General features: G+C 60.7%; 1 protein-coding gene across 1 annotated transcript in view; it reads right to left on the bottom strand.

The window, feature by feature from the left end:
* Nucleotides 1–1219: 1219 nt before the first annotated feature.
* Nucleotides 1220–13731, bottom strand: part of ITPKB (inositol-trisphosphate 3-kinase B) — a gene marked incomplete at both ends in the record, with an annotated part of 93046 nt that continues 80534 nt past the window's right edge. The window contains 6 exons of the mRNA XM_079697483.1: nt 1220–1435; nt 2831–2902; nt 4565–4666; nt 6726–6930; nt 11294–11507; nt 12833–12932. Of these exons, the coding sequence (XP_079553609.1) occupies nt 1220–1435; nt 2831–2902; nt 4565–4666; nt 6726–6930; nt 11294–11507; nt 12833–12932 (909 nt within the window). The remainder of the gene's footprint in view (nt 1436–2830; nt 2903–4564; nt 4667–6725; nt 6931–11293; nt 11508–12832; nt 12933–13731) is intronic.

The raw sequence follows: 13731 nt of genomic DNA, 5'->3' as shown, positions 1-13731 counted from the left end.
CACATACTCTGGAAGCTGCTCACACCGTATCTGGGAAGCGGGTCTAAGGCCTTCAGGCTGTTAAGACTTATTTCGGGGGCAGTGGGGAGGGGGGGATGATGGCAGTAGGCCAGCTTCCTGCCTCCTCCCTGCTTAGCGCTGGCCTGGAGCTCTGCCCCGTAACTGCTGGGGACCCTGGGCCTCATGAGCAACCTGGGTGTGCAGCAGGTGGACCACCTGGCACCAGGAAGTTGGGAGGTGAGGGGACAGGAGAGGAATGTCCTTGGCAGGTTCTGTCTTTTTTCCCCTGGGGCTGCCTGGGCCCTGGCCCACTGCCATCCAGCCCCGAGGACCCTGTCACAGTAAGGTGGGGAGTGGGAGGTACAGGTGGCTCTGGGGGTTGGGTGGCATCCCTGGAAGCTCAGGTTTGCAGAATGTCCCTCTGAATTCACGGGCGAAAATCACAGATGGGAGAACACAGCTCCTGCCTGCCCCCTCCTGGGAAGGCCAGTGTCAGAGAGCACAGTCCAGTTGGATCTGGACTTCTGGCTCCTGGGTCTGTCCCAATGCTGGAGGGTTTCAATACCGGATGGATGGGGTCTCTGCTTTAGCAGCCCTACAGAGGCCACCACAGCATCCCTCGGAGTCCCTAGGCTGCTAAGCAGAGGGTACTTTATTCATGGCCAACATTCTGTTCCCAGTGGTTTTATGCCCTAAACACCAGGAAGCCTGGCACCAGGCACCTATTTTTACAGCACCAGCCCATCCCCAGGCTGAGAGGATGGGGCAGGAACCGGCTGTGCCTAACAGTGGCGCCCATGGCACTGGCCACCAGGGGGCAGCAGGCCTCCACAGGTAAGCTGCCCAGAGGCTTGGGGTTGGGGGCTCTTCTGTTAGGGTCCCCGCTGGAGCCAGGAACCCCACGGCTACCTGAACCTCCCTCCAGGTCTAAACCCTACTGACCTCCCTGCAGGCGGCCAAGCCTGGGTTTGGGCATTTCTCTGCTAGTAGGAGATCCTATTGAGAAAGCAAAATGGAAGCCCCGGCTGCAAACCCTTCAATCAGGCAGTAACTAGAAAATCTCATCTCCTCTCGTCTACAAAGTGTCTTGTAGTGCCGTTCGGGAGGGTCAGTTCTAGGGCTTTGCACCCAGGTGGAAGTGAAGGAAAAATTCAGAAGGAGAAGGGAAGCAAGGGGGAGAAGAGGCCAGGTTGGCGACGAGGTGGGGCGGAGGGTGGCCTCAGGAGAGGGGAGCGCCCGGGCACATTTCCGTCAGGATGTCCACGAGGTTGTTCAGACCCGACAGGTAGCCGTCCTCCCGGTTCCCTTCCTGCCACGGGATGTCATGCTGCAGGGTCTGGCCCTCGGGCAGGGGCGTGGTTTTCCCAAAGTCGATCATCCACACCTTGGCCTGTTCCTTCTTGTCGTGGATGAAGAGGAGGGAGCTGCCGATGACCTGGAGGGGAGCAGCGGGGTGAGGCGGGGAAGGGCTGGGGCCCCGCCCTGCCCTCCAGACAGCAAGCCGGCACCTTAGGGGGGGCTTGGAAAAGCCTGAGACCTCAGGGAAGTGGAGCGAGCTTTGCTCAGCCGATGGGCTCCGTCCCCCATTCTCATCTGAGCAGCAGAGCCTGCCCGAGTGGCCACGCCATGGACGGGGGACATGGGACCCAGAACAATGACCGCCCACACCGCCAGGGAGGAATGTCCAGGAGGGCAGACCCCGTCCCCATCCCCCAGTCCCAACCTGCACACTTTCCTCTATTTCTAGACCACAGCTAACCCATCCCTCAGCACCTCTGAATGCTCCCCAACTGCCCGAGGGGGAGGTGCCAAGGAGATGCCACACGCCTGTCTGTGGGGAGACTGGAAAGGACCCTGTCCCAAGGCACTCACAGCTCCCAGGGGAGGGTGGGCCGTCAGGCCCAGGTCACCCCCAGCCCGGGAGCACACCTGCTGCAAGTCCTGGGCAGACAGGGCTTCTGGGGCTGGTCTTTGCTCACGGTCTCTGCCAGGGACAGCGGGCACCAAGAGCCCTCCCTGCTGTGGGCCAGGTCAGAGCCCCTGTGCGGGGTAAGGCGCTTTCCCAAATATGAACACACCCTCCAACCCCCTGGGTCACCTGTGTGAGGCCCGAAGGAGACATGGGGGTGTGGGGAGGCGCTGAAGTGTCCTTCTAGCTCCCAGGGCCCCGGCCGGGGCAGGGAAGACCCCCTGGACGTGCTGAGCTCAGAGAAGGGGGCTTTCTCTTCCCAGATGGAAAAAAGCAGAAGCCCCAGCTAATTTGGCCTTGGTCTAGACCTGAAGTTTCCAAGTGAAACTCCAGAAAGAGTACAGCAAAACAGTTTTTCAGGAAATAACAGCAAAGTGCTGAAGAAGGGGGAGGCAAAGCTGTGAGACGAAGCCTGGGGCTGCCAAGTGGGCAGCCGCGGTCCTTCCGTCCACGCAGGAGGTCATGGGCGGTTCTTCGGCCTCAGGTCCTTTCAGCCTTGGCCGCAGGCTGTCCTCCAAAGAAAGCAGGCCAGCTGGAGGAAGCTCTGCAGGCTGCACAAAGCTGAGAAGACAGAGAGACCCCAGGAGAAGCCAAGGACCCAGGGACACTGCGCTTCAGTGAGGACAAAGGGAGAAGAGGGCACTTCCAGGATGGGCGGACCCAGTGCAGCCACACAGGGCAGAGCCAGGCCGAGCCGGCCCTCCGTAGGTCCCCCTCCTTCCTCATGGGCGGCCCGTCTAGGAGCAAGCAGGTCTGCTAGCACGGGGGTCAGGCCCACAGCTCAGGCGGGCGTGCCCAGGGGTCGTGGCCAACCACACGGAACACGGCTCTCTGTCCCCGAGGACAAAGCCCAACACCTACCTCATGGCACCTGAAGAAGGGAGAGACTTCCAGGGTGGCCCGAATGTCCTTCAGCCGGTCCCGGTAGGCGATCTGGGAACAGAAAGATGACCAGGTTTTTAAACACGTGGGTGTGCGAGGTAGATTTCAGGTGCTATTTGGCCCCTTAGAGTCTCTGAGCGTCAGCGTGAGAGGGCCTTACACCCTGTTTATTCCAACCTCCTCATCTAGAAATGAAGAAACTGAGGCTCAAAGAAGGCGGAGCAGCTGGAGCCCTGGTCCCACCCTCCCTCCACTACACACTGCTTTGTGACAGGAGGCGTGGTTTGGGGACGGGGGAGCGGGGGACAGTTCCCGAACAGCCGGGAGCCCTCCAGGAGCCCCTCGCACGAGGGTTAAGTCTATTCTGGAACACCAGCAGTGTGGAAGCAGCACCCAGAGAGCCCGGTTGCCATGGTGCTTGTCTTCCTGATACAAACTTCAGTGCCCTGAACTCTTGAAAAGAACAGAATAAGAGAGCCAGAACCACAAATATCTCTGCCAGTGGCCCCTCCACAGAGCTGTGCTGGCCCTGGGGGTGCCCGCCCTCCCCAGGGGCTGCGAGGGAAGCCTGTCGCACACAGGCACATAGGGTCCCTTGACGCCCATTTGAAGCAGCGCCAGCCCGGGCCTCAGGACCAGGAATAATCCCTCTCGTCCGGGTGCAGGCAGCGCACGTTCTGTGGCAAACTCTGCTGAGGAGCCGGAATCCTCCCCAGCCGCTGACCCGGAGTCGAGAGGCTCCAGCTATGGAAGAGTTGGGGTGCCTGCCCCGTGACTGAAGCCTCAGCTCTTACCATGGGCCAAGCGAAGTCTCCCAGCTGGAAAAGGGGGGGTAGGGAAACTCCCCAGTTCCAGCCGGTGCTGAGTCTCCTTGGAGAAAGGCTGTCTGGGTCCAGCCCTCCCCACTCAGCATCCTGGGAGACTGTGCAGGGGAAGATGCCTCTCACAGGGGCTCCAGGGCTCAGGTCCCTGGTGTACCCAGGTCTCTGATTGTCACAGGGCGCCCTGTCCTTGGGGTGTGGGGACTCAACACACCCTACCCTCAGCTGATCCCAGTGCCCAGAGCATCTGTCCAGCAGCCTGCCTGAAGTCACTTTGTCGTGAACTTCTGCCACCCACACCTCCAGGCTCAGAGAGCCCATCAGTTCTGGCTGGGGAGGGTGATGCGGCACCTCGCCTCGCAATGCCCGCACACCTCCCTCACTCAGCCTCAGCCTGGTGGAGGCCCAGCCAGGCCTAGAAGCGCAGGGACCAGCAGGCTGCCGGCCCACCTGGGTGTGAGCTCCAGCTTCCCCTTTCCTAGCTGTGTGCCCTTGACCTTTCAGTCTCCTCATCTGTAAAATGGGGACAAGGATGCCAACCCGCTGCAGAGGGCTGCTACGAGGGTTTGGTGAGCACTTGGCACAATACTTGGCCTGCAGTGGGTGCTAGAGGAATACAGGCATCGGAAGGGGTTGCTCTGAAGGGGATGGAGACGTTTTTGGGAGCTGAGCTGCTGGCTAAGGGAAAGAGTGAGTGCGTGTTCACCCGCTGGACGGGCTGACAACCACACCACCTCCCTCTTCACCTTCCAAGCAGAAGTTTGGGGCCAGGGTTTTCTGTGTGGGAACCTCGGCTCCGTCTCGGGCTGGGCAAGAACCTCCAGAGGGGGTGCAGCTACCCCTGCCCGGAGACCACACGGCCCGACCCCTTCGCAGGGGGCACCCGACTCACCAGGATGTTCCGGTTTCCTTTAGTGAATTCTCTGAAGGCCTCGATCACCTGCTCCCTCGTTTTGGTCTTCTTGAAATCCCGGTTCACGGAGCCATCTTCTTTCTGAGAAGAAGAATGACACAGTGCCTCAGAGCCACGAGCCCCAGGCTGACCCCCAGGCAGCCAGGTGCCCACACGGGGCACAAGGAAGCAGGTGCCGTGTGGTCAATCTGACCGCACGGCACGGCAGAGCCTGTCCTGCGCCCTGGTTGAGAACACAGTGGGTGGCACCAGCATCCCAGGCAGAGTAAACGGCATTAGGAAAGCCCGGAGGCCCGAGGGGCGCTTGGACCAAGACTGGAGGAGCGAGGCTGCAGGGCCCGACCATCCGCCCTGAGGGTCCTGAGTGTGAGCAACAGGGGGCTGAGGGAGATGCACGGGCCTCTGCTTCCATGAGGGGCCAGGTCCCTGGAACCGGGGTGCCTGAAAGTCTCTGCTGCCCAGGGACACCCTCCCTCACCACAGGAGAGAGGCGCTCCTTGCCCCAAGCTCAGCTCGATTCCCTTGTAATGGAAGGTCTCTTACTTAGGCTCCCTGAAAGCGAGGATATAACACAGCCCATCCCACTCCCTTCCCCAACCAGTGCACAGAATGGCTCCATTTCCTGAGACCAGTACTGTCTGTTGCAGGCTGTTCAGGCAGCACGTGGGGCTCAGCATCTCTACGAGGAAAGCTGTTCTTTAAGATCAAAGGGTGAGAAAGGCTGGCTCCACTAGCCCAGCACTGTCGCTGCCTCTGCAAGAATAGGCAGGACCCTGGCCAGAGGGAGAGAGCCGGGGGCTGGGCCTTCCCCACAGGGGTCTCTGCAGGGCCTTTCCTGGACCAGGGACGGGGGAGGCGGGGGTGTGCTGGTGAAGGCAGCTGGCTTCTTTCGGAGCTGGTGGCCCCCAGCCCGAGAAGATGGGCTGTTGGCCGTTCCTGCAGCTGAACAGTGGACAGAGACCAGGAGATCCAGCGAGAGATGGAGAGAGAGGTCAAGGGAAAAGCAGACGGTTTCAAACAGATACAGAAAGGAAAGGAGCCTTAAGAGGAGGAAGATGAGCATATAATTTACTCTCCCACTGGATCCAAAAATACAGCAAAAGCCGATTTCAGAAGACAGGGGAGGGGCAGATGGCTTTCTCAGCCTGGAGCTCGTAAAGCAGCTGTTACAGGGGAAGGCGAAAACTTTGCCCCACTCGAAACCATCGGCAGCGAGGCACTGCCCCGCAGAAACTTCCAGCCAATGCCATCGGCAAGGAGGCTGTCCTGGCTTCTCTCGCTCGTGAGTCAGGGCTCCCCGCTGCCCTACTATGACTCGAGGGCTGGCCAACGTGGGCCAAGAATGGGCAGAGAACAGAAACCCGAGCACGCTCGGACTGTCCTCTGCTTGAGAGGGACGGCTGCCCGAGACCGAGGGGCCAGCGCCTCACAGCCCCGCTCCTTGGGGTGAAGCGTGTGTCTGAGCAGAGGCTCTCAAATCTAGCAGCAAAGGAGGCGTGTGGGAGCCTGGGTCTAGGGAGAGCATTCTCAGGCCCTTCTTGGGAGAGTGAAGAGGAAAGAAAAGAGAATGAGGTGGCCCAGACGTTGGGGGTGGCCTCGGTGCAGCCTCCCCAGAGGGGCTTGGTGACCGGAGGAGCAGCGCCTAGTCCTGCCTCCCAGGCAGATGGCTCGGATGTCAGAGGCAGCCGGCATGCTCCCTCCCTTGGCTGCGTCTCACTGCCAGTCCTGATTTTCGGGCCCTGGGAAGAATGAGCCAGCTCCCAGCACTGGCATGCAGCAAGCTGCCTCCTGGGTGGGGTCTCAGTGCTGGGCATGGTCTGGGCTAGATGTAGGGTCCTCGGCGGAGGGCTCAACGCTGGGTGGGGCTAGAAGCCAGCCCTTCTCCAAGGCCCCAGCCCCCTACATGGCCATCCCACCCAGACCCAGACCAAGGAGTAGGCCAGTCTCCCCAAATGTCTGTCCCTGGGGCTGGCTGCCCATGCCCTGGGCCCGTATGGGGAGGAATCGTACAGCCTCCATAGGGTCTTGAGAGCAGCCAGGACCGCTGGGTGAATGCTGTTGGAGCCCCAGGACCCAGTCCCTTCCCCACCCAGGAGCGGGGCGGCTCAGGCAGCCTCAGGCCACCGCTGGCTGTCCTCACCTTGATGCCCTCGATCCGGAACCCGAGCGTGGCCGTGGAGCTGATGGTCTCCCTCCACTGCATGTATCGTGGCTTGGTCACAGCCCGCTGGGCTTTCTCCTCCTCGGTAGGGGCCTCTGGGTCCACCTCTATCATCTTCTGGTACATGTCCTTCCGGAGGCTGGGCTTCTTCCGGGCCTTGGTGAGTTCCTCCTCCAGGTAGGTCCTGGGAGGGAGGGGAAGCCACATGAGGGCCAGTGGCCGGAGCGCGGCCCACTGGTGCCTTGCCCGAGGGCTGCAGTCAGCTTAGCCAAGTCAGCCTCATCCCGGACAGGTGCACGTCTGCTTGCGCTGGGCCTGGCTGTTGACCGAGCACGGGCCAGCCTTGCCTAATGCGAGCAGCTTCGTTCCAAGAGCACGGGGAAGGCCCGACAAAGCCCAAGGAGCTCTTCCTTCTGGGCACCTCACAGGACCAGCAGAGGAGGGAGGAAGAGAGGGGCAGCTTGGCGGCTCATCCTGCTGGCGTGAGGGTTGGGAAGGGGGCTGAGGGCGGGTCCGCTCAGGGTCCAGCTGTCCCCCCGGGCTGCCTTCCACGAGGCGAGGGCTTCGTAAGCCAGCACCTGTGTGAGTCGCGGAGTGCGTTTCGTCCACACCACCCATCTCCCTGGTGCCCCGGCAGCCTAAGGGCTCTCTCCGAAGAGGGAGCACCTTCAGGCCAGAAGGCGGCCTCTGAAGTGGCCCCAGTGCTGGAGGGAGAAGCCCGTGATGGGAGGCAAAGCCTTGGGGCTCTTCTTCTACCGCAGAGACGTGCTGGGCTCTTCCTATCCCTCGGACCCCAGGCCTCAAGACAACGTGGCCAAGTAAACTGTTCACCGCCCTGCCCTCCGCACGGGCTGGCAGGGGTCCCCTAGGAACTGGCAGAGGTAACAGGAGTGGGGACAGTACAGGATCTGGGCAGCCCGAGACCAGCTTCCTGGCCCCAGGCCGCCTCCCTGGCCCCCTTCGCCAATGGGGTGAGTCACCCCTGTTGCACATCAAACGCCCACCCTCCTCCCTGCTCCTATTTTAAACTCCCCTTCTCCCCCACAGTGGGCTCAGCTGCTGCCTGTGACCCTTCCTGAAACAGGAATCCGCAGCGTCAGCTGAGTAGAGGGAAGTCTTCTCCCCGGGCCCGTGTGCGTGGGCGTTGCCCACACGGCGGCCTGTGACGGCAGGCCCAGCCTCCACTCTCCATCTGTCCCCGGGGACTTGCTCTACTGTTTCCCACCATACCTCCAACCTGCCGGTGTGGGACCCAGAACAGACTGGTCAAATCCTTTAAAAGATAAGCTTCCAGAACCACTGTACCAACTCTTTCAAGAAAAAAGCAAATCCTTGGTGGTGAACTTGGGTCTGGTCATTTAGGACCTTCCAGCGGGTGATGCAGACCGTAAGGAGGTTCCGTCCTTGGTTGTGCCCTTGTACACGCACACACGCACACACACGCGTGCGCATGCACACACTACTGTATGCACGTCCATGCACGCACACGTGCATGTACAAACACGACTGCGTGCAGAGCCAGGTCAGTGCCGATGAGCGCTACAGGGCGGAGCTGTGAGGCAGGCTGCTTTTGTATGGATTTGTGTCATGCTGGCCCGTGTGTGTATTTGTGTGTACGTGCTGTGTGGTGGGCAAAGGGTTTGCCGTCCCCAATGCTCCTGAGTCCGCTGCAGGGGCCTGCGGGTGGGTGGGTGGTGCACTTCTGCAAAGACTTCTCAGTAGCTCCTTAAGCAGGAAGCAGGCCTCACTGTCAAATCCCTTTCCACATGGGGCTTGCTCCAGAAAGGGCCTGTGCAGCGCAGTCTGGGCAGAGTTGCTCACCCTCTGGGAGAGGAAAGGGGCCGGGCAGAGATGCCTATAGCGGTCACGAGCCTGGTGGTGGGGTCAGGGGTCCACCGGGAGGTGAGCTGCAAAGCCTCCCCACCCCTGGTGTCCCGACACTGGTCCGGCCCACCCTGCCCACCCCAGCAGGAAGGTCACACGTCCATGAAGCCTGCTGGGTGAAGCCACAAGACTAAGTAAAGGCAGTGTTCCCCTCAGGAAGGCAGCCAGCCCATGGGGAGCCAACAGGTGATACACCAAAGCCATCCACTTCCCACCACGCTCTCTCCAACCTGCTTCCCACCAGGGCACAGGTGCTACAGACAGCTCTGGTCTCCACCTGCCAGCCCTGGTCCAGAGGTCAGGAAGACACTCCTGATTCTCCACGGCAGGCTACATGACACACAAGAGATATGGGGTCAAACCTAAGAAAACGCCCTAGAGCAACGTGAGCTTATGTCCATGTGGAACTGGGGTCCCAAGACACCCCTCGTTAGGACACTACAGGTGGCTGCATCACCTTTTCCTCAGGCCTCACCATGGCTGGGTCTGATGACCAGCCAGCCCTTCCACCACTGTGACAAGTCTGTGACAAGTCTCAACCTCTCATGCCCCGGACTCAGGGTTTGTGGTGGCCCTGGGCTGCGGCCTCCCCTCCCTCTGGCAAGCGCAGAACCCTTGGGGAGTGCCAAGCTGCAGCCCAGGCTCGACCTGGTAGTCAGAGGCCTGGTGCAGAGGCAGGCTGTGTGACTGCCTGGCTGTGTGGCCCTGGGGAGTCCCTTAGCCTCTGGTGTCAAAGGTCCTCCTGCTCAGACTGGATGGTGGCCCATCTGCCAGGGCGGCTGTAAGGAACACCCAGCACCCAGAGCACAGAAGGGCCTCCACCGCGTCCTCAGGACCCGTGAGACAGGGAAGGGGGTGCCGGGGTGGGACTGGTCCTGGGGAGACCTACCTCCTCCCCTCCATACGGGATCCTCACACACCTCCTCCCTCAGCCTCCAGGCGGCCCTGCCCAGGACTGGGTTAAACACGTCCCAGCCTTGCTGGTCACTCTGGGTCTCTCCTGAGAGCCCTGGGTGCAGTGGGACAGAAGCTCCAGGCAGCAGGGGGATGGGGCAGCCTTGGTAAGAGAGGAGGCTCCTGTCCCCAGCAGCCTCCCAGGGAACAGACAGGCACCCCGGCAGCCTTTTAGGACTGGCCACACGTTCTTCCCACAGGGTGTACTTTTTTTGGCCCTGGTCTGAGTGAATACCGATCAGAATATTTATGTGTCTCCCCTTGAGAGGGCACATCCTGGTGCATCACGGGAAGGCCTTCCTGGGACAGAAATAAGACTCTGGGGAGAGCAGTGGCCGAGTGGTGGCTGGAGGGACATTCTTTCTCCCTGTGGGCTGGAGCTGGTGAGACCCCTGGATGGAGGGAGAGAGAGGCTGGGGACAGTGCAAAGAGTGGGGTCTCTACTTCCCCACCCCTTCGTCCCTGCCCTCGGGGCCAAGCCAAGGGAACACAGCGGGTCAGCCTGCAGTGTCAGGGTCTGATTTCATGACACAATTCCCAGGAGGAATGAGGAAGGAAGGAAAACTGACTGGCTTGGCCTGCTTCTTTCCTGAGGGCACACACACACACACACACACACACACACACACACACACACCCCTTTCTCAAACTCCTCTTATAAGAAATAAAACTGCTTAAACCATCCAAAGCAAACGCAGGCTCCAGCTGTGAGCTCTGCGTCTCGGAGCCTGGTCTCCCCGGAGAGCGGCGGGCCGGATGGAGGAGGCCCACGCCTGGCCGTCCCGTCTGGGCACCTGCAGTCGGCGGCTCTCTGAGGCTTCAGAGGACTTCACCACCCACTGACCCGCCAGGAAGGAGCTACTCCATGACTCCTGAGACGGAATGGTCAGAGTCTGAGAGGAGATGAGAAAACCCTGCTGCCAAAGCAGGGCCCAGAGCTCAGGCGCCCGGGGCTCGGGTCCTCCTGGCTCTGCCCTCCACCCTGTCTTCTCCAGCCCACTCCTTCCCTCCCGGGTCTTCTCTGGGCAGAGCCTGGTCGGGGGGGGACACACCCATTTCCACACACACGCCCACATACCCATCTGGCTCTGTGCCACTGGGCTGGGGTCACCGCCAGCCCCAGTCCAGAATGCGGCAAGCTGGTGACTGCTGTCAGGGCCTCTCACACTCCTCTCTCCTCCACTGCACCCTTATGACAGGCGCAAGTCTCTTTCGGCAAATCGACACGATCTGCTGACCGGCTCCCTCTCTGGCTCGGGGCTGGGGTGCAGGGCGGGGAGGGTGGGAGGAGAACAGCGTCTACTCCAGTCTCCCCCTCGCAGCCCACATCAACGGGAAGCCGCCCCCTGCTCGCCCCAGCAATCCCACCTGACCGGATGGGCAGTTCTCTCTGCCCTCTCCCTGGGGAGGCTCTGCATCCACCAGGTCCCCTTTCTGGTCCCACCGGCTACCGGCTCCCGTCCCCTCCCCCGCCGGCCCCTGGCTCACCAGAGAAGGGAAGGGGCCGTCCTGGGCAAAGCCAGCACATATGTGAGATGAGCAGAGCGGGTCCAACCAGACCCCTGGCCCGGACTCACCCACATGAGGCCTCAGGGACAGCCCAGAAAGCCCGGCCCCCTGCAAGCCTGGAATGCCGTGCCTGGTATCTGCCGCCCGGCCAGCTGGGGGCTGAGGGGCGGGTGTGCCCCCCTCTGAGGAGCCTGGCTCACCTGACGCCCATCTTGCAGTCCATCACGCACGGCGAGTCGAAGTCGGCCAGCAGGTCGTCCATCTGGTTGTAGCGCTCCCCGTCCTTCACCACGTCCCCGTGGTAGGCAGGCACGTAGGGTCTCAGCACGTCGGCCATCAGCCGGTCCAGGCAGCGCTGCTCCGACTCACAATGCTTCTTCAGGATCCTGCCGTTGGCAGCCGCCTTGAAGCTCCCTGCACAGCAAGGTGGGAGGAGGCCCTGGGTCCCCAGCCTGAGCCCTCCTGGCTCTGACCCCTGGCCCTACCAGACACGCCCTCCGTCACAGGGCCCGGGCCTCTCGGGGATGCTGTGGAGCTTGCCAAGCACGGGGCTGAAGGTGTGCCCAGGTCCCCACTGGTGGACCGAGCCCTTTAAGCGGAGTGGGTGCAAGTCCCAGTTCCCCACTCCCCACCCCCCGTGCCCTGACGGCAACTCTGGGCTGGCTCCCCAACTTCCCAGACCCCAGGCTCCTCCTCTGAAGATGGAAGGACACCAGTGCTCACCGCTGGAGGGTGAGCAAGGCGAAGTGAGAGGTCTGTGCCAGGACCTATTCACCCCTCTCTGTGTGACCACCACCTCCCAACCCCACCATCGACCCTGCTTCCCAGCCACGAAAGTGTCTCCGGTCTCAGTGGAGGAGAAGCCCTGATAGAAGCGGATTTAGCGCCAGGAGAGGGAGACCGGCTGAGAAGCAGCGGTCCAAGGCTCTGCCCGGCTGGGCGGTGTTCCTTCTGAGCCACACCCTCAGGTAAGTATTGAGGAAGGATGTCCATCCACCTGCCTTGGGGTCTGGGCCAACGTGGTTAAGGGTGTAAAAAAAAATATCAGGCCCTGTGCTGGCCTGAAGTCCACGGGCGGCCACTGAGTTGTCCCCTGGGGACGATGCCCACCAAAGGACCACCATGAGTGGGCTAGACAGCTCTAGACATCCTCCCCTGTCACTGAGGGGCCACCTGGAGACCTCATGGCTAGCCCAGGGCGTGGCCACTGCAGCCGGTACTCCACTACGTCTTAACACTCTTGGGGCAACCTGCCTGCCTCTCCCACCAGCTACGAGCTCCTTCGGAGCAGACACTATATCTGCATACGTATTGTCACCCAGAGGAGCACCTTGATGAGGGCATACAACAGGCACTCAGGAAGCACTTAGCTTTGTCTCTTTGTCCCAGGTGACAAATGGCAGGCAAGCTATAAAGACTGATGACTTCAACTGTTTTATTGAGTTAAAATGGAAGAGAGATTGAAAGAGACAGAGAGACTGAGGGGGGAATGTGTATGACTTGTGAAGAGGTGGCACAGACTGTGGACAGGGAGCGTGTCCATGTGCATTTTCGAGGCAGTGTTAAGGCCCGTCTCTCAAGTACGTCTGCGACTGCAGACCACGAAGTCTCTCGGGGAGCACCTATTCAGATGCTTCATCCCCGGGAGCATCCAGGGCCAGGCCCGTCCCCCACACGCACTGGACGCCTCCCCAGAGAGCCGGACATCCTGCCAGAAAGTCCGGGAGAGCTGTGGCTACCTGCGTGTCCTGCCAGCTGGATCCAGGGGTACTTCTTCTTGAAGGACATGACAAAGGGAGACCAATGCACCATGTTTTTTATTTTCCTCCATGATTTGCTCTAGAAACAAGCAAACGAAAAGCTCTACATTAGAAACAGAACGACTACTTTCTGCTTAGGATGAATTCAAAACCAGGGAACCCCCTGCCTGTGGCACAGGCCAAGAGGTGAGTGCCAGGCCCATGGCGCAGGCAGCTCTGAGGACTTCACTTCCATCAACTACGTGGCATGCATCTATGGGCTTTGTCCCATCCTACAGACAGGCTGAGCAAAACGCCCAGAATCAAGGGGACAAGGATCTGACAGGCTCTGGGCACAGAGGAAGGGAAGGACAGAGCATTCTCCATCCAGGGCTGACCCCATCCCACGCCACTTCCCCATCAGGGGACAACTAAACCCACACTGCCTTTCTTTGTGCCCCCTCTCAGTTTCCTCATCTGTCTAGTGAGGGATGGACGGCTGGTCCCCCACGCTCTTTGGATCAGTGCACACTCTAGGACTCTGGAAAATGACCTCTCGCATCCCAACAGCAAGGGCCCCTCAGAGGAAGACGAGAGAGGCCACGATCACCCAGCTGCAGCGTGTCACCTCCTACTGCACTTGCAGATGCGGTGCCAGCAGAGGCACCTCTTGCCTCTGAGAGGTGAGAGGTTTGAGACTTTAAAGGGAACTCCCTGGGGACAGCAGTGCCTCCAAGGCTTTGGTGCACACAGGGGTGAGCCAGCCCGCAGGACTCTCTCTCCACTGCACTTCTCCTTCTCAAGACATTTCTTAAGTAAAAACTCTGTGTGTGTGTGTGCATGTGTGTGTGTGTAGGAGGGGCTCCTTGGGCAGAAAGGAGAACTAACGTTTATTGAGC

Source organism: Hyperoodon ampullatus, assembly GCF_949752795.1.
Source record: "Hyperoodon ampullatus genome assembly, chromosome: 2".
Taxonomy (NCBI): Eukaryota; Metazoa; Chordata; class Mammalia; order Artiodactyla; family Ziphiidae; genus Hyperoodon; species Hyperoodon ampullatus.
Note: the sequence above shows the minus strand (reverse complement) of the source record. Positions and strands in the feature narration are given on the sequence as shown.